This window comes from Salmo salar, chromosome ssa06 (assembly GCF_905237065.1).
Source record: "Salmo salar chromosome ssa06, Ssal_v3.1, whole genome shotgun sequence".
NCBI lineage: Eukaryota > Metazoa > Chordata > Actinopteri > Salmoniformes > Salmonidae > Salmo > Salmo salar.
The window spans coordinates 63938357-63958828 of NC_059447.1; the positions used below are offsets into that span (position 1 = coordinate 63938357).

The 20472-nt window shown below is 40.9% G+C and overlaps 2 protein-coding genes across 3 annotated transcripts; both read left to right on the top strand.

Annotated features, from left to right (window-relative positions):
- The first annotated feature begins 274 nt into the window (after positions 1 to 274).
- abracl (ABRA C-terminal like) lies at positions 275 to 14016 on the top strand. 2 transcript variants are annotated; one of them, XM_014204735.2, is made up of 3 exons: positions 275 to 295; positions 5338 to 5403; positions 12657 to 14016. In XM_014204735.2, the coding sequence occupies exons 2-3, from the start codon at positions 5343 to 5345 to the stop codon at positions 12839 to 12841; spliced, it is 246 nt and encodes an 81-aa protein (XP_014060210.1). In that variant the 5' UTR covers positions 275 to 295; positions 5338 to 5342; the 3' UTR covers positions 12842 to 14016.
- A 207-nt stretch (positions 14017 to 14223) lies between these two features.
- Positions 14224 to 19355, top strand: heca (hdc homolog, cell cycle regulator). Its single transcript, XM_014205189.2, has 4 exons — positions 14224 to 14866; positions 16158 to 17252; positions 18355 to 18509; positions 18780 to 19355. Exons 1-4 carry the CDS (start codon positions 14704 to 14706, stop codon positions 18942 to 18944), a joined length of 1578 nt encoding a protein of 525 aa, XP_014060664.1. The 5' UTR covers positions 14224 to 14703; the 3' UTR covers positions 18945 to 19355.
- The last annotated feature ends 1117 nt before the right edge of the window (positions 19356 to 20472 follow it).

The window sequence follows — 20472 nt, forward strand, 5'->3', positions numbered from 1 at the left end:
ATAAACTGAAATTTAAAAAATAAATTAAAAAAGAAGAAAATACAAAATAACAAGTAATTAAAGAGCAACAATAAAATAACAGACGTGAGGCTATATACAGGGGGTACCAGTGCAGAATAAATGTGTGGGGGAACAGGTTAGTCAAGGTCGAGACAACTTGATTAGAGTCCACCTGTGGCCAATTCAATTGTTAGGACATGATTTAGAAAGAAACCCACCTGTCCCACAATGTCAGTCAGTTGAGAAGGCTTGGAACACTAATCGTAAAGAAGGTTGAGTTGGCTTTGTTCATTGTGTAAGTAATTCATAGTACAGGACAAACTAACTAAAAATCAAAGAAACTGGAAATCCTTGAGAAGGTGATTAAAAGGTTCTTGGATCTCCAGGACTTCACAGTCAGTATACTCAATTGAACTGTTGGCAGTTGCGCTCCAGTGGGTGGGGGACATTTAACCTGTCAGAATGATAGTATACTCAGATTCCCTGTCTGTATTGAATAGTTTATCATCTAGCAAATCTAATAAGAATGACTTACTATTGGAGGCATTAATGTTATGGTGAATTGAGAGACTGGGTGTACTGTAGTAGTGAGATTATGTTGGGTCCCAGCCCATTTGGGTGTGGAAGGGAATGGCCATCGTTTCTACAATTTTTAAACGGGCTTTAAAATGACTTGATCATTTCCCACTGGGTAGAGGTGAGGCCAAATGTAACATCAGAGCCATTTTGATAGATGTGTGGCAGAAGAGATGGGATGCTGAGCCCAAGGGCTGGCATTTATATGCCCTCAAAAGAAAAGGTTGGTGGACCAAGATTCAAAGGTCAGATTAAGGAGCAGGTGGTGTTTGTTTGATTGCACCTAGGAACATGTAAATTGAACTTGTCATTACATTTGGTTGGCAAGCATGTGTATGGTTGATGAAACGGTGGCGCATGTTGTTATATTGTTGTAAGTATAGTATGTTGAAGAGAGGGAAAGATATAAGTATAGGATCGTTGGGGGAGTTGGAAGGGATTTGGGCGAGGGTCTGTTAGTAGGGCTCTTTTATTTTCTCAGAAGTACTGAGTTAGGTAGAAGGATTTAGAAATGTGGAGAATGTTTTAAGCTGTGATTGACACACAGTCCAGCATAGTAAGTGGTGGTATGCACCTTTTAAATTTTTGTTTGCAGACTGCCATTATATAATTGGATTTCGCAGCTGAAACATTGCAGGGAATACTGTCCGAAGATGCTCCCCCTCTCAGGCCCCAGAGCCTGTGTGAGAGCTGAGTACATTTGACAAAGTGAAGGCGTATGTTTTTGTTTCTGTTTTGTGAAAATGCTAGCGCTCTGTTCAAATACCCATACTGTATACTATTAGTTCATTTTACTATACTGTTGATGAGTGGTGTCTTTCAGTTGCGTGTACTAGCGCTTTGCCTGTGTACCGGAAGTTGATGCTATGCAATCTCTTGTTAGCATAACAAATGACTAGCTAGACTTGTGTTTGTAAATTCAATATGGAGTGCCAGAGTGAGCTCTGGGCGTTCATAAATTCAGGGTGTTGTCAGATTGTCCGTTCATGAATTCAAAGTGCTTTAGCTGAGGAGTAGCGTTGATCTGAGTGAGTCAGGTGTTCTGACTCTCAATGGCACTGTAAATAAGAATTTGTTTTTAACTGTCTTGCCTAGTAAATTCAAGCACTCAAGCTAACTTACTAGCTACTTCCAGACATAAATGAGAACCTCACTATTTTACTCGCCCTAGCAGAGCTGGTTAGGCTGTTTTCATGTTCTGAGAAAAGAAAGGCTATTCCATGTGAGAAAATGCCAAGAAATTGAAGATATTGTACAACGCTGTGTACTACTCCCTTCACAGAACAGCGTAAACTGGCTCTAACCAGAATAGAAAGAGGACTGGGAGGCCCTGGTGCATAACTGAGCAAGAGGACAAGTACATTAGAGTGTCTAGTTTGAGAAACAGACGCCTCACAAGTCCTCAACTGGCAGCTTCATTAAAATAGTACCCGCAAAACACCAGTCTCAACGTCAACAGTGAAGAGGCTACTCCGAGATGCTGGCCTTCTAGGCAGAGTTCCTCTGTCCAGTGTCTGTTCTTTTGCCCATCTTAATTTTTTTTATTAGCCAGTCTGCGATATGGCTTTTTCTTTGCAACTCGGCCTAGAAGGCCAGCATCCCGGAGTTTCCTCTTCACTGTTGACGTTGAGACTGGTGTTTTGCAGGTACTATTTTAATGAAGCTGAAGAGAGTCCTCACTGTCAATTGCGCAAACTTAACATGTGTAAATATTTGTATGAACATAAGATTCAGACATAAACTGAACAAGTTCCACAGACAACTAACAGAAATTGAACAATGTGTCCCTGAACAAAGGGGGGGTCAAAAGCAACATTCAGTATCTAGTGTGGCCACCAGCTGCATTAAGTACTGCAGTGCATCTCCTCCTCATGGACTGCACCAGATTTGCCAGTTCTTGCTGTGAGATGTTACCCCACTCTTCCACCAAGGCACCTGCAAGTTCCCGGACATTTCTGGGGGAGAATGGCCCTAGCCCTCAGCCTCCGAGCCAACAGGTTCCAGACGTGCTCAATGGGATTGAGATCCGGGCTCTTCGCTGGCCATGGCAGAAGACTGACATTCCTGTCTTGCAGGAAATCCCGCACAGAACGAGCGGTATGTCTGGTGGCATTGTCATGCTGGAGGGTCATGTCAGGATGAGCTTGCAGGATGAGTACCACATGAGGGAGGAGGATTGCTTGCAATGACGACAAGCTTAGTCCAAAGACGCTGTGACACATCGCCCCAGACCATGACGGACCCTCCACCTCCAAATCGTTCCAGAGTTCAGGCCTCGGTGTAACGCTCATTCCTTCGACGATAAAAATGAATCTGACCGTCAACCCTGGTGAGACAAAACCGCGACTCGTCAGTGAAGAGCACTTTTTGCCAGTCCTGTCTGGTCCAGCGACGGTGGGTTTGTGCCCATAGGTGACGTTGTTGCCGGTGATGTCTGGTGAGGACCTGCCTTACAACAGGCCTACAAGCCCACAGTCCAGCCTCTCTCAGCCTATTGCGGACAGTCTGAGCACTGATGGAGGGATTGTGCGTTCCTGGTGTAACTCGGGCAGTTGTTGTTGCCATCCTGTCCCGCAGGTGTGATGTTCGGATGTACTGATCCTGTGCAGGTGTTGTTACACGTGGTCTGCCACTGTGAGGACGATCAGCTGTCCGTCCTGTCTCCCTGTAGTGCTGTCTTAGGCGTCTCACAGTACAGACATTGCAATTTATTGCCCTGGCCACATCTGCAGTCCTCATGCCTCCTTGCAGCATGCCTAAGGCACGTTCATGCAGGGACCCTGGGCATCTTTCTTTTGGTGTTTTTCCAGAGTCTGTAGAAAGGCCTCTTTAGTGTCCTGAGTTTTCATAACTGTGACCTTAATTGCTTACCGTCTGTAAACTGTCAGTGTCTTAAGGACTGTTCCACAGGTGCATGTTCATTAATTGTTTGGTTCATTGAACAAGCATGGGAAACAGTGTTTTAAACTCTTTACAATGAAGATCTGTGAAGTTATTTGGATTTTTACAAATTATCTTTGAAAGACAACGGCCCTTTCAGGACCCTTTCTTTTTTTGCTGAGTTCTATTAAACAAATTTTTTTAATTCTAGTGCAATTTGTATTCAGTCAGAAAATTCTCTGATTCAGGCAGATATTATTTTTGTTATTCACTAGGGATAATGTCTTAAATATTAATCAAATATTTGCAATTTTGGTATAGAATTCTGGAATTTGTCTTGTTTATCATTTAGATGGTCTTATTGCAATAGTAACATATCATTTGTCAACAACATGGGTGGTGTTCAAAAAGGTAAACAAGTTTCTGCAAGGTTTTTCCCAAAAATCTATCAGTCACATTCCTAGAACAAGTGAGTCAAACGTTCACTTTTTCGCAGATGTCATCAATATCTTATGTACAATCTTAAAGTGCACTTCCTTAAATGTGTTTGCTATACAATATTTGTAATGCATCAACCAGGATTTTTTCCAGGCAATGTCAGGAGTAAGCATGTTCCAGAAAAAATGTACCTCTATGCGTAAATTGGTTCCGGAACATTTTGCCTTATGTACGTATTACAACAAGATCTTTGAAGTAAGCCTATGCCTTCCAAACTGAGCTCTGTATAAACTCTGATCATCACCAAATCTAAAATGAGTTTAAGCTCCCCCTCCCTTTAGCCAGAGAAGGAGGGGTCATGACGTCAGCAATACTGCCTTTTATGGTACAGTTTTAATTTGCTTCGACCCTCTTCTCTTCCTGTTGAATTCTACTCAGGCATCGTGTTATATCTGGATATCGCTCTTACTCAGGTAAATACCGCAACATAATAACAATTCAATGTGAAATAGAACATGCGTATAGTCTGTTGGGTTATTAGTCTACATTTAAACTCTATCATCACTTTAGCCGGCATCCTCCCGCATTTCCTTCCATTGTCTGCCATAGCCGTGTTTATGTAGTCTATAATCAATTGATTATTTTTTTTAATGATCGAAATAGTCAAGTAATGGGTCTCGAAACGGATTCACCGTCTCTTTCAACGTAAATGATTCTAAATTCCATTAGGTAGTGATCGGTCGTCACTAGTTACCACAGCAACAAAGTCATAAACCTCGCCTATTTCTACAATTTTCGATTCTTAAAATGTGACTTTAACCCAAACCACACTGCTAATTTTCTGCTTAACCTTACATTTAGACAAAGGGTGTTTTTTGTCTTCATGAATTGTTACGTACAGCCCATTTTGATTTTGTGGCTGTGGTAAATAGGTTAAACCCTACTGATCCCAGCTAGCCTACTTCCGCATTGATAGTCTTAAAAAAAAAAAGTAAACCTTTATTTAACTAGGCAAGTCAGTTAAGAACAAGTTCTTATTTATAATGACGGCCTAGGAACAGTGTACAGTGACTTGTTCAGGGACAGAACGACAGATTTTTACCTTGGGGATTAGATCTAGCAACCGTTCAGTTACTGGCCCAACGCTCTAACCACTAGGCTACCTGCCACCCCACTTTTCATATGGAAGGCAATTTTGTTGCAATGTGAAACTGACTTGTTTCTGCTGCTGCGTAGGCTACATTTTTGCGACACGGCCTATCTTTATAATACTGTGGTGGTGTATCCTGTGTTAGTCAGCTGCCCTTTTATCCTATAATACATTACAAGGGATGTTATGACACAAATGTCTACATTATGACACCCCCTCTCCCTTGCTATTGTTTCTGGGAATGCCCATATAATATTGGCATGTGACACTATTACATTTTGTTACACTTCTAGTGGCAATGAACGTCCAACATGAAGTATCTCTGCTTGTTGGCGAGATCCAACGGCTTGGCAGTAAAAGTAAGTATATTCTTGTATTACAGTGTACTTTGCTTATAACAAATAACCAATGCTATCGGGGTTGCCCTATTGACCGGGGCAAGTGACCTGAGTTGTGTCATAAGTTGAGGTTGCTCCATTAGGCAGGTGATTATTATTTAGAATTTTTTTCTTTTTTTCGACTTATAACCAAAATGCTAATAATTCCAGTAGTCTGGTCCTTCTAGTTCTGTATGTGAAGATGAAAATAGATACTTAATTCAGGCACGTGATCATAATCTTCAGGCGGCCTTTCAGCCCTTAATGTCAATCCCAAGAATGAAACCAACCGGGTGAAGTGCTTAATCAATGTACTTTGCAAGACAATATGTTTATAATAATCAAATCAGCAGGGATAGGTGGCGTGATTCCTGTAATAGAGGTTGTGCTGTAATCTGAAACTTCTACAATTCTCTCCAAATGGGGTGTGCAGACTTTTTTTTAAATTTATTTTTGTAATATTTTTATTTTTTTTCCAGCTAAATTCTAACTAGTGCTGAGCCATTAACCACATTTTCAGGGGGTTTTCGGTTATTAGACAACAAATTTCCAATGTCGGTTCAATTACTTGAATTCCATTTAGTTTCTCTAGAGAAATCAAATCATGAGAAATTAAGTCAAGAAGTACAGTATATGGGATGCTGGTCCTAAGGGAGTTGTAGTTTTCATTAAGCCACATTTCAACCTATACTGAACAAAAATATAAATGCAACAATTTAAAAGATTTTACTGAGTTACAGTTCATATACGGAAATCAGTCAATGGAAATAAATTCATTAGGCCCTGATCTATGGATTTCAGATGACTGGGCAGGGGTGGAGACAGGGTTGGGTCTGGGAGGGGATAGGCCCAGCCACTGGGGAGCCAGGCCCAGCCAATCAGAATTCGTTTTTTTGTTTGTTTTTTTCTTCCCACAAAAGGACATTATTACAGACAGAAATACTCCTCGGATTCATCAGCTGTCTGGGTGGCTTGTCTCAGACAATCTCGCAGTTGAAGAATCCGGATGTGGAGGTCCAGGGCTGGCATGGTTACAGGTGGTCTGTGGCTGTGAGGCCAGTTGGATGTAGTGCCAAATTCTCTAATGACATTGGCTTATGGTACAGAAATTAACATTGAAATTATCTGGAAACAGGTCTGGTGGATATTCCTGCAGTAAGCATGGCAATTGCATGCTCCCTCCACTTCAGACATTTGTGGCATTGTGACACAACTGCACATTTTAGTGGCCTTTTGTCCCCAGCACAAGATTATGCTGTTTAAACAGCTTCTTGATATACCACACCTGTCAGGTGGCTGGATTACCTTGGCAAAGGAGAAATGCTCATTAACAGAGTAGTGCACAAAATTTGAGCGAAATAAGCTTGTGCATATGGAGAATATCTGATATTTTATTTCAGCTCATGAAACATGGGACCAACACCTTACATGTGGTGTTTTATATTTTTGTTTAGTGCCGAAAAGTGGTAATTAACTGCAATAACCATAATCCATTGCACCTGTTCTTTACCGGCTCAGACACAGATGCAGTTGATAAACTACCTAATTGTCATACTTGAGTTAAAGTGAAGATGCCTTTAATTGAAAATGACTCAAGTGAAAGTCACCCAGTAAAATACTAGTGTCAAAGTATTTGGTTTAAATATACTTAAGTATCAAAAGGAAAAAGTATAAATAATTTCAAATTTGTATACCCAACACTCAGCCATAATTTACAAATGAAGCATGTATGTTTTGTGAGTCCACCAGATCAGAGGCTGTAGGGATGACCAGGGATGTTCGCTTGATAAGTGTGTGAATTGGACAATTTCTGTGAAAATGTAACGAGTACTTTTGGGTGTCATGAGTAAAAAGTACATTTTCTTTAGGAACGTGGTAAAGTAAAAGTTGTCAAATATAAATCGTAAAGTATAGATGCCCCAAAAACAACTTAAGTAGTATTTTTACTTAAGTACTTAACAGGCATAAAAGCAGTGGTGTATTGTTTAGATGCACACAGACCCTATACGCCACTGTATAAGAGACAACCCAAAGACAAGAGGAATAGAGTTCTTGAAAGTATGCCTGATCTACTTTGAAGAACTAGTCAAATTATTTCTTCAGAGAGCAGCATAATTAGGCAGGCTTACCTAGCTTAATGGGGTGACTAAAGACAGTAGCCTACAGTATGGGAAGAACAGATGTCTGGCTGCCTGAGATGATGACTTTAAGTAATGAAAAATTATAAAGCCATCAAGTAAAATAAGTAACATAAATCTTAAAATAGTTAATTACTATGTGGACCTGACTGAGACAATGGAATATTTTCAATGTTTTGGTAATTGCATGTTTTTGGCTTTGGCATTTCCATTAAAAAGCTCGAATCATTTTAATGTCAGTATTTCATAATGCAGTTTTAAAAAAAAATATCAAATCGAAATCCATGATTTTGTTTTCTAATATCCATAACTGAACCGACCTCAAAGCATTAATTGCTCAGCACTAGTTGCAACAAATGTTGCGTAGAGGCATGTTTGTTCTGTAACATTTCTATCCAAAATGTTGTCCTGCTGAATGCTCCCCTAGTTCAAGGGCTTGGTGGATAGTTGAGTTCATTAGCACTGGGGTGGAACCAAAGTCTACATACCATGTGGATCCCCAGCACCATCATGCAATTAATGAGATCCATAATTAATTGGTGCACTGAAAGTAAGCCTGTTTTGTCTTCATTTGGACACTAACTTTATCCTCCGGCAGTGGACTCATCTCAGACTTTTCCAAATAACCACCTCATATTAGCTCCACTACCTCATGCTCTCTCCTGCTGTTGAAAATCCCCTGGCTTTAATGTTTGTTTACAGAGCCATGCATCCCCCTTATTTGCTCCTCAGCTGCTGCAGCCTATTTGGGAATGGCTAGTTTCAGTGTCATCCCCTGCCAATACTGTGCAGTGCTAGAGGAAACACTAAACATATGGTACCAGTCAAAAGTTTGGACACACCTACTCATTCAAGGGGTTTTCTTTATTTTGACTTATCTACATTGTAGAATAATAGCGACGACATCAAAACTATGAAATAACATATGGAACCATGTAGTAACCAAAAAAGTGTTAAATCAAAATATATTTTAGATTGTTCAAAGTACCCACCCTTTGCCTTGATGACAGCTCTGCACACTTGGCATTCTCTCAACTAGATTCACCTGGAATGCTTTTCCAACAGCCTTGAAGGAGTTCCCACATATGCTGAGCACTTGTTGGCTGCTTTTCTTTCACGCTGCGGTCCAACTCATCCCAATTGGGTTGCAGTTGGGTCATCTGATGCAGCACTCCATCACTCTCCTTGGCCAAATTGCCCTTATATAGCCTGGAGGTGTGTTTTGGGTCATTGTCCTGTAGAAAAACAAATTATGGTTCCATTAAGCGCAAACCAGATGGGATGGCGTATCGCTGTGGTAGCCATGCTGGTTAACCTGTTAGGGCTAGGGGGCAGCATTTGCACGTCTGGATAAAAAAAATGTACCCGATTTTAATCTGGTTACTAATCCTACCCAGTAACTAGAATATGCATATACTTATTATATATGGATAGAAAACACTCTAAAGTTTCTAAAACTGTTTGAATGGTGTCTGTGTATAACAGAACTCATTTGGCAGGCAAAACCCTGAGACATTTTCTGACAGGAAGTGGATACCTGATGTGTTGTATTACCTTTAAACCTATCCCATTGAAAAACACAGGGGCTGAGGAATATTTTGGCACTTCCTATTGCTTCCACTAGATGTCACCAGCCTTTACAAAGTGTTTTGAGTCTTCTGGAGGGAGATCTGACCGAACAAGAGCCATGGAACGATGATGGCCCATTAGACACCTGGCGCGCGAGTTCATGTTGGGTACCCTCGTTCCAATACGTTATAAAAGAGTATGCATTCGTCCACCTTGAATATTATTCATGTTCTGGTTAAAAAGGCCCTAATGATTTATGCTATACAACGTTTGACATGTTTGAACGAACGGAAATATATTTTTTCCCCTCGTTCATGACGAAGTCCGGCTGGCTTAGATCATGTGCTAACAAGACGGAGATTTTTGGACATAAATGATGAGCTTTTTTGAACAAAACTACATTCGTTATGGACCTGTGATTCCTGGAAGTGACATCTGATGAAGAGAATCAAAGGTAATGGATTATTTACATAGTATTTTAGATCTCCCCAACATGACGTCTAGTCTGTATCGCAACGCGTATTTTTCTGGGCGCAGTGCTCAGATTATTGCAAAGTGTGATTTCCCAGTAAGGTTATTTTTAAATCTGGCAAGTTGATTGCGTTCAAGAGATGTAAATCTATAATTCTTTAAATGACAATATAATATTTTACCAATGTTTTCTAATTTGAATTATTTAATTTGTGGTGTTGACTTGACTGCCGGTTATTGGAGGGAAACGATTTCCTCAACATCAATGCCATAGTAAAACGCTGTTTTTGGATATAAATATGAACTTGATAGAACTAAAAATGCATGCATTGTCTAACATAATGTCCTAGGAGTGTCATCTGATGGAGATTGTAAAAGGTTAGTGCATCATTTTAGCTGGTTTTATGGTTTTGGTGACCCTGTCTTTGAATTGACAAAACATTACACACAACTCTTGTAAATGTACTGTCCTAACATACTCTAAATTTATGCTTTTGCCGTAAAACCTTTTTGAAATCGTAAAACGTGGTTAGATTAAGGAGATGTTTATCTTTCAAAGGGTGTAAAATAGTTGTATATTTGAATTTTGACATTTATTTGGATTCAAATTTGCCGCTCTTGAAATGCACCTGCTGTTGATGGAGTGCACCACGGGTGGGACGCTAGCGTCCCACCTAGCCCATAGAGGTTAACCTCTCTTGGGCGGGTGGGACGCTACCCACGGTTCACACTATTCAACAGCCAGTGAGAAATCAGGGCGCCAAATTCAAAACCACAAAATGTCATAATTCAAAGTTCTCAAACATACGACTATTCTACACCATTTTAAAGATGCACGTCTCCTTAATGTAACCACGTTGTCCGATTTCAAAAAGGCTTTATGGCGAAAGCATAAAGTTAGATTATGTTAGGATCGTTCCAACACAAGAAAAACCACACAGCCATTTTCCTAGCAAGGACAGGCGTCACAAATAACAGAAATTCAGCTAAAATTATGCACTAACCTCTGACGATCTTCATAGATGACACTCCTAGGACATCATGTTACACAATACATGCATTTTTTTGTTCGATCAAGTTGATATTTATATCCAAAAACAGCCTTTTACATTGGCGTGTGATGTTCAGAAAATATTTTGCCTTCAATACTGCCGGTGAATCAGCACAACAATTTACAAAAATACTAATCATAAACGTTGATAAAATATTAAACTGTTATTCAAAGAATTATAGATGAACATCTTTATGCAACCGCTGTGACAGATTTCAAAAAAGCTTCACGGGGAAGGCACACTTTGCAATCTAAATACTGCGCTCAGAAAAATACACTAGGCAATACAGAACTGCCATTTTGGAGTCATCTAAACTCATAAATGGCATTAGAAATATTCACTTACCTTTGCTCTTCATCAGAAGGCACTTCCAGGAATCCCAGGTCCACAATAAATGTTGTTTTGTTCGATAAAGTCCATAATTTATGTCCAAATAACTCCTTGTAAGCTACTTCAAGTGTAGGAAGCACGGCCAAAATGTCACGACGAAAAGTCAAAAGTTCTATTTACGTTCGTTCAAATATGTCAAATGTTGCATAGCATCAATATTTAGGGCCTTTTTAACTTAGAACTTCAATAATATTCCAACCGGACGATTCCAATGTCTTGAAAAACGTTTTGGAACACCGCTAACTCTCACGTGAATGCACGCCAATGAACTAATTTGCTTTCCTGAGTCAACAACTTCAAACTTCCTCTGTTCGCTCTCTGTTCATCATAGACGCCTCAAACAACTTTCTAAAGACTGTTGACATCTAGTGGAAGCCTTAGGAAGTGCAAAATGAACCCTAAGTCACTGTGTTCGATAGGCATTGACTTGAAAGGACTACACGCACCAGACATCCCACATCCTGGTTAGATTTTCTCAGGCTTTTGCCTGCCATATTAGTTCTGTTATACTCAGACACCAAACAGTTTTAGAAACTTCAGTGTTTTCTATCCAAATCTACTAATAATATGCATATTCTAGTTCCTGGGCCCGAGTAGTAGGCCGTTTAATTTGGGTACGTTTTTCATCCGGCCGTGAAAATACTGCCCCCTACCCTAGAGAAGTTAAGTGTTGAATTTTAGGTAAATCAGTGTCACCAGCAAACTACCATCACACTTCCTCCATGTTTCACGGTGGGAACCACACATGCGGAGGCCATCCGTTCACCTACTCTGTGTCTCACAAAGACATGGCGGTTGGAACCAAAAATCTCAAATTTGGACTCATCAGACCAAAGGACAGATTTCCACCGGTCTAATGTCCATTGCTCTTGTTTCTTGGCCCAAGCAAGTTTCTTCTTATTGGTGTCCTTTTGTGGTTTCTTTTCAGCAATTTGACCATGAAGGCCTGATTTGACCCTGTCTCCTCTGAACAGTTGATGTTTGTCTGTTACTTGAACTCTGAAGCATTTATTTGTGCTTCAATTTCTGAGGTGCAGTTAATTCTAATTAACTCATCCTCTGCAGCAGAGGTAACTCTTTCTGGATTGACTGAGCTTCATGTCTTCAAATAATGATGGACTGTGGTTTCTCTTGGCTTATTTGAGCTGCTCTTGCCATAATATGGACTTGGTATTTAACCAAATAGGGCCATCTTCTGTATTCCAACCCTACCTTTTCACAACAACTGATTGGCTCAAACGCATTAAGAAGGATATAAATTCCACAAATGAACTTTTAACAAGGCACACCTGTTAATTGAAATGTTTTCCAGGTGACTACCTCATGAAGCTGGTTGAGTGTGCAAAGGGTGGCTCCTTTTGAAGAATCTCAAATATAAAATATTTAGGGGGGGGTTACTACATGTTCCCATATGTTATTTCATAGTTTTGATGTCTTCGTCAATTGTATTCTACAATGTAAAGAAACCCTTGAATGAGTAGGTGTGTCCAAACATTTGACGTATTGTTTATGTGATAGACATTCACAGGTGTATCAGGAATGTTTTTTTATAAAAACATTTCTTATTGAAGGAATACAGGATTCTCTTTTAATACTACCTTGCCTTGTTTTACAGATGCAGATGGACAAACTTGTGTAAAATTTGGTGTCCTGTTCAATGACGATAGGTGCGCAAATATCTTTGAGGCTTTGGTTGGGACTCTGAGGGCTGCCAAGAGGAAGAAGATCATCGCATTTGAAGGGGAGCTGCTCCTGCAAGGTGTCCATGACAATGTTGACATCACACTCCTACAAGAATGAAGCTGATAGCTATCGTTATTCAGATGAAAAGTCAAGTTTCTTTGAGGCGTTACTATTACATCTACCAACCAGGGATCACAAATCAACATTTTGATACATTTTTAGGACTACAAATGTACAGGCTGAGAATGTAACATTTTGTATACCACATTAGGAGAATATTGTTCATAAGGAGTATATTCTAGGGGACGAAATACATCTAGATGTTTTAGGAAACAAATTACCTTACAGTAACAGGAATCACCAAATGGCAACTTCATTTATTGTTTACATGGTCATTTTGGTACCTCTTGTGGACCTCCTTAGAACAACTAAGATGGCAGTGCTTCAAGAGAGGCTTTTGCACATATAGATTTTTTTTATTCATGCTAATGTTAAGCATTTGAGTATGTAATATTCAAGCTTTTATGTTCGCAAGACTGTCTTTTCTCTATCGACCACTCGCAAACCTTTTGCCTTTGCTATAACCAAGGGGGATTAAGCCAATGGATTTTGTGTGTGATTCTTAGTAGTATTTAATTACAGGGTGATTTGTGCCAAATAAAAATTTGGTTTTGTAATGTTCCTCAGGACCAAATGTGTTAAACTGACCTTTGAAATTAGATTCGTTATTTAGAATACAAGTTTGCCTCATTCCAGATAGTGTTGTCTATTATGCAAGCATAGAATAGTCTTAAGAGACATATTGATAAAGTACTCAATGTTGATTATGTTGTAGATGGATAGAAACTGTAAGATGTTCTCTATTTTACAGGCTAGGGAGTTGTAGGACACATTTCTATATCTGCAACGTGTATGTTGTGGCTTACTTAATGTGCCCTATATCATGAATAAGATTCTGTCATCAAATTATTTGTGGGTCACCATGAACTCTGAATATAGGCTTATCATGCATGGTGTTAATGTTCAAAGAAGAAACACAATGCTTAGTATTGTGTCCTGGTAGGAAATACATTTGAAACTTGACATGGGAAGCAATAGTAACTCTTCAAAAAAAAAGTGGTTTAACAAGAAAAAATAAACAATTTACAAATTGAGCACAATACAATGCATATATGATCATCAAAGTGCAGTTCCTTTCCAAAGTCCAATAATTTTCTAATTATTGACAGTAATATATTCCAAAGAAAGCCTTCTGAGGATGAAATACTCAGTTAATAAAGACCAAACCTTCACTTTGCAGCCTGATTTTTTTTTTTTTAATCTATAGGCTCCATACAACAGATGTATTGCATACAGAATGGTCGTGTATCTACATTTTTGTAACCTTATGCTGTGCTATATAACATCGCATTCTGACTATTGTATTAGTGAAGAACATTTTAATGTATTGTGAAAAGGACAGTAGGCTATACTACGACCAGCCTATTAAGTCTGCACTGATGACTGCACTTTTAGAAGTAATCATTAGATAGCTGACAATGCCATAGAAGAGTATGACTGCAATTGTTGCCACAGATAACCCAAAGAAAGCATTGACTTGAACCTGAGGAATTACTTGCGATTTCCCTTCCTACCAGGACCCTTTGCGTGGGACTCCCTTGTTAAATCGAATAAGAATGTACAGCAAGGTTCGGGGGGCGGAGCCGTGTTTCGTCATGGCGGCAGGAGGAAAACAGAACAGCGCCTGACGGATCTACATTCAGAGCAGGAATCAAAACAAGAAACGGACACGCCTTCTTCGTAGGTTACCTTTGCTGTCACAACTGCATAGACCTGGATGGAGATAATATATCTGTAAACAATACCACCTGCAATCAAGAAGAGAATCATTGCATCTCTCAAGTAGGATTCAAATGGAATCCGCAGAAATGTCAGCCAGCCGTTGATGGGTTGAAAGTATTAATATCTGGATCAGTAAAATGCCCAACCAGAAAAGCAACAAGGGGAAGAGAAATAAAAGGACTAATAGTAGTGGAGATGAACAAGAAAATGGAGCCAGTGCTGCCGCAACAGGAGGAGCACCAGGGGTAACAACAACATTATTAGGGGCTACAGCTGCACCGTTCAACGAGCATAGAACTGGTAAGAGTGAAATTGTGTCAAAACATGCGTGACCGAAGTTATTGCAATGGATTTTATTTTATTATTGCCTATGAGACAACGTACGCTTTACGGTGGTTCACATTTTGTTGTTATCGACTGTAGGCTTCATAACTCACGCGTTATAGTGTAATTGCCAACGAGCATTATGCATTGATCATTTAATAATGCGTCGACATGGAGCTCTATGCACTGTCATATCACGACGCACACATGTACAGTTTTAGTTGTGGCCTTGTTCATGGGTAGTGCTGGCACCTCACCGCTTGCCTGCTCAAGTTCAACTTAATTTGATACATTGTCGGTATTGGAACGTCTGTGTCCTGAGTCGGATAAAGTAACAAAAAAACGATATAAGTAGGCTGTGCATATAGGCTGCATATACATTATAGTTGGCATCAAAGTTATAACAGGCCTAACTTACTATCTGAATGAAACATATTTTGTCATGTAAAACATATTCTGGTCGGGTTTTTCTAAACAAAATTTGACCAATGAATAAAATGTGATGGGGTAGGCACATAGCTGAACAATGATGGAATTCATTGTACAGAGCCTCAGGTTTATGTTTGAATCACCCTGGCAGCCTGAAGTTGGTGACTCATAATCATGTTGCAGAGGCATAGACTAGTCCTGTTCTTCTTATTTCATTTTCTTCTTCACTGAACTGAGTTTTGATGCAGGTATAGCTAGGCACATTACAGTGTATGCATGGGATTGTTTCTGATACACTGTCTAGAAACCATGAGGGCTGAGAGATGACAATGAAGTACAGGAAATGAAAGGAGGAAACTCATCTACCATACCCACATGCACACAGACAGACAGACACAGACAGACACTGAGGGTTTCCCTGTCTGACGGGTATTCAGGCACCACTTCTCAGTGATCCATACTCAATAATACTCAATGATGGCTCTTATGTTGGAGGATAAACCCGGATCCCATTAGCCTTCTTCTTATTATTGAATGTTCACACAGTCCATTACCGTTTAAAGTTAAATTCCAGACAGGCTGTGCATTGATGTTTGAGTCCTGAATCGTTCAGTAACAGCATGGAATATTGTCAACATTGCAGTCCAAGGAGCTAGTCCTGATAGCATGAACTAAAATCTATTCTGTTTAATATCGTTTTGTTGCTCTGTAATATGTCCAAAGTGAATGTTGTGCCTCAAAGCATGTTAGTTTTTATTTTCAAGTCATATTTTGTATGGAGATGTTATAATATGTTTATGAGTGATATAGTAACTCTGTTTTGTTTTGTGTGCTGCAGAGGCCCCCTGTGCTACCCCTCTTGTGTGCAGTCTGGCCAGAGACATTGACCTTGACAAGGATGACTATCAACGTGTGGTGTGTAACAGTGATAGCTGCCCTTATGGCAACTGGATGCACTTGCAGTGCTTCTACGAGTGGGAGAGCAGCATCCTGGTCCAGTTCAACTGCATTGGAAGGGCCCGCAGCTGGAATGAGAAGCAGTGCCGGCAGAACATGTGGACTAAGAAGGGATACGACCTGGCCTTCCGCTTCTGCTCCTGCCGCTGTGGCCAGGGCCACCTTAAGAAAGACACAGACTGGTACCAGGTGAAGCGCATGACAGAGGTGAAGAAGAAGGTGCCTCTGGAGAAGAGTCTAGGGAAGTTGAGCAGCTCAGCTGCAGCTGGAGGGGGTGCATGTGGAGGTGGGCTGGATCCCCCTGATGATCCTAAAAGGGGCAAGCTGCCTGGGGGCAGTAAGCTGGCTCACAGAGCATCCAGTCAGGAGCTGCCTCGCCGACAGTCAGTGGACCGGCAGAACTCTCAGGAGAGGGGTCACGGAGGCCTATTCTGTGGAAGCAGCCTGGGGCCCCGCTCACCCTGTGACTCCCCGGGTCAGTCCCCTCCGTCAGGCTTCTCCTTCTTCTCCCCGCCTGCATTCACAGGGCCCCGCAGCTCCCGGCACCTGGGGGAGTTCCTGAAGAATGCGGTGCACATGGAGAGTCACCGGAAGCACATGCTGGCAAGCGGCATGCTGGGTCGCGGAGGCCACCTCGATCACACCATCCTGCCCCTGCCCAGACTCACCCCAGGGGACAACCCAGTGCAGTTCTTGCGGAGGCTGGACCTCACAGAGCTGCTGACCCACATACCCAGACACAAGCTGAACACCTACCATGTCCGTATGGAGGATGACGCCCAGGCGGGCCAGGGAGAGGACCTGAGGAGGTTCATCCTGTCGGCTCTGAGCGCCAGCCACAGGAACATGGTCAACTGTGCCCTGTGCCACCGCACCCTGCCTGTCTTTGAGCAGTTCCCCCTGGTGGATGGGACCCTGTTCCTGAGCCCCTCCAGACACGATGAGATTGAATACGATGTGCCGTGCCATCTTCAAGGTAGGTCTTTGGAACAATGTCCATCTCTGAGAAACAGAATTTGAAACACTAAGGCTATCAAAACCAGCAGACTGCCGCAACCATTGCGCATGCATCATCTGTATGTTGTGACTGGGTATAAACTCAAATATTGCAAACTGGAAATTACATCATTCTTTTTTAATATTCTATGGACATATTTTCCCACAAACAATCTCAGTTGACCTGTAATTAAAACATGTAAAATGATTGTCTTGAACCTGAGTTTAAGAGAAAGATCATTTTATTGGTAAATTGCACACGTTCCATCTGAAGTGTGACTTTGAACCCAACCCTGCAGAAAAACACACATACATACAGGTTTTTTAGAGGTGCTGCCACACTGGGCCCCCAAGAGCTGTTGTTGTTGGGGGGTTAAGTTCCTTGCTCAAGGGCACAATGGAAGGCAATGTCATCTAGGATTTGGTACCGACAGCAACCCTCTGGTTGCCAGCTCACTTCCTAACAGATTTTTCCTCGTCGGACCTGGGATTCAAACGGACAACCCTCCGGTTGCTAGCTCTCCTCTTTAACCTCTAGGCTACCTGACACCAATATGCTGGTTCCTGTTGTGGTAGAACAAATGTGGACAGTGAAATGTTCAGGCTTACTGTTGACAGCTGATCAGGCCCCAGGAGTTACAGTATGTTGCTGCAAGCAAATGATTTGGACCACAGCTGTTTCCAGATATGCGTGTTTTAGTGTATTTCAGAATAACTCGTTTGGTTGTGAATTTTCATAATTGTTATTTTGGTCGGCAAGGGTGTTATCCCTTGCATATATTTGAGATAAGAACACACCATATTTAACCTGGCACAATAGAATTCATTACTTTCATGGAGAACTAAACAAAATTACTATGGCACATGAATGTGATCAAGCATGACATGCATATCAATCAAGTCAATCTATACTGTTTTCCACAAACAGGTTCTTAGTAGCTATTCACCACATGGATAAGAATTAAATCAGTGGATGAATGATGTTGCTTTGATCTTCAGGCTTTGTAATGCATGATTATTTTTCACGCTTTAGGGATTATTTGTGGAATCTATTAAACAACCCTATTGTCTCTCTTGTAAAGGGAGGCTGATGCATCTGTATGCAATATGTGTTGACTGTCTGGAGGGAGTCCACAAAATTGTCTGTATCAAGTGCAAGTCCAGGTGGGATGGGAGCTGGCACCAGTTGGGGACGATGTACACCTACGATATACTGGCCGCCACACCATGTTGTCAGGTGAGTAGGCTATTAGTATTTATCAATATATCTTTTTTTTTGTCATGATGAGTTTGAAAGTCATATTTGAGTTAGCATCCAGATGGTCCAGGGGTGTCATTTAAATATGGCAGGCTGCCATAAGGTAGCTTCATGGGCCAAAGTCAGTTAAAAAAAATCAGGTTTTGTGTTGTGGCTGGATCTCTTCCTATCAAATCGTCTCATTGACATTATGCATGGCAAAGTCAACTACTGCAGATCCTTAGCCATTTCCTCTATTTGTACCCTTAGGCCCGTCTGAACTGCAAGCACTGTGGCAAGCCAGTCATAGATGTCAGGGTGGGGATGCAGTACTTCTCAGAGTACAGCAACGTGCAGCAGTGCCCCCACTGTGGGAACCTCGACTACCACTTTGTCAAGCCATTCTCCTCCTTCAAAGTCTTGGAAGCTTATTGACAAATGTGCATGCATGCTAGTGCTGTTTCTCTTGTTTCTGTTTTTTATCTAGGCAACTTTATTTTTGGCCCTTAAATACTTTTTTCTGGGCTTTAGTTATTGTTTTATTTTTTATGTATAGAAAGAATATGACTCGACTAAAAATGTCCAAGACAGCATCTATATGATTTCAGAAAAAGTTATATTCATAAGACTTACAACGGTCGGAACTGTCTGGCACTTCAAAAGATGAAACACATATACTGTGACAACAAGTGAATGTATCTGTATGCCAAATTAGCTTTTTTACAAAAGGATGACAAATATATAATAAAGGAGAGAAAGAAATGTTGCATGCTCTTGTTCATCATAATTGCCTAACAGCAAAGAGTAGGCAGAAATGTGTCAATATAAATTACACTATGAATCTCATTGTTTTTTTTATTTCACCAGTTAAGTTGACTGAGAACACATTCTCATTTACAGCAACAACCTGGGGAATAGTTACAGGGGAGAGGAAGGGGGATAAATAAGCCAATTGTAAGCTGGGGATGATTAGGTGGCCATGATGGTATGAAGGCCAGATTGGGAATTTAGCCAGGACACCAGGGTTAACACCCCTGCTCTTACGATAAGTGCCATGGGATCTTTAGTGACCACAGAGAGTCAGGTCACCCATTTAACATCCCATCTGAGAGATGGCACACTACACAGGGCAATGTCCCCAATCACTGCCCTGGGGCATTGGGATATTTTATTAGACCAGAGGAAAGGGTGCCTCCTACTGGCCCTCCTCCAACACCACTTCCAGAAGCATCTGGTCTCCTATCCAGGGACTGACCAGGACCAACCCTGCTTAGCTTCAAAGCAGGCCAGCAGTGGGATGCGTTAAACATTTTTGGGGTGCCGGACAACGTGACCAGGAAGATTTTAATTGACCAGACATTTCAGAAATGTACTGACCGTCCATATCCATTCACATCGGACTAAATGAGGGATATTGGCCAAAACTTTGTAGCCAATAATTTTTAATTTTTTTGGGCTGCTTTCCTAAAATAATAATTGTCCGCCTCACGATTCAGCTGTCGGAGATGTGAGCACTAAATGCATCAGGGCATTGCATGCATAGGCCTATAGGCTTAGGTGTCCACTGTATGATATTAATCTAAAAAAATATAGCCTATATAATGGAAGAGAAGGTTAGGCCTAGCCCCAGAAAGATAGAGATATGCCCGGCAGGATGCTAGGACACCAACATACATTTCTTTGAGTGATGGCTATAGAGATATAGATGTACAGAAGGAGGCTAATTCATTCATTTTTGATCAGAATATTTTTTATAAAGATAAGCGTTATAGTGTAAGATTATATGAGTAACTCTAATAGGCCTGAAACATTCTTGCTCATCTCAAGTTCAACTGTTGGAGTTGTTTGGAGCACCAGTGCACACTGCCTTCATATCATAGGCTTGCAGTAGCTAAAAATGAGTAATAGCCACAGCAAACCTTCACAAATGTTTCTAAACTTTTTTTAGGGTAATAGCAAAAGT

Bases quoted from the DNA above. Each gene is read 5' to 3' on its own strand.
- heca (XM_014205189.2), top strand. From the start codon at position 14,704: ATGCCCAACCAGAAAAGCAACAAGGGGAAGAGAAATAAAAGGACTAAT. The intron at 14,867-16,157 runs GTAAGAGTGAAA...TGTGTGCTGCAG, and splicing joins GTTCAACGAGCATAGAACTG to AGGCCCCCTGTGCTACCCCT. The intron at 18,510-18,779 runs GTGAGTAGGCTA...TTGTACCCTTAG, and splicing joins CCGCCACACCATGTTGTCAG to GCCCGTCTGAACTGCAAGCA.
- abracl (XM_014204735.2), top strand. From the start codon at position 5,343: ATGAACGTCCAACATGAAGTATCTCTGCTTGTTGGCGAGATCCAACGG. The intron at 5,404-12,656 runs GTAAGTATATTC...CTTGTTTTACAG, and splicing joins CCAACGGCTTGGCAGTAAAA to ATGCAGATGGACAAACTTGT.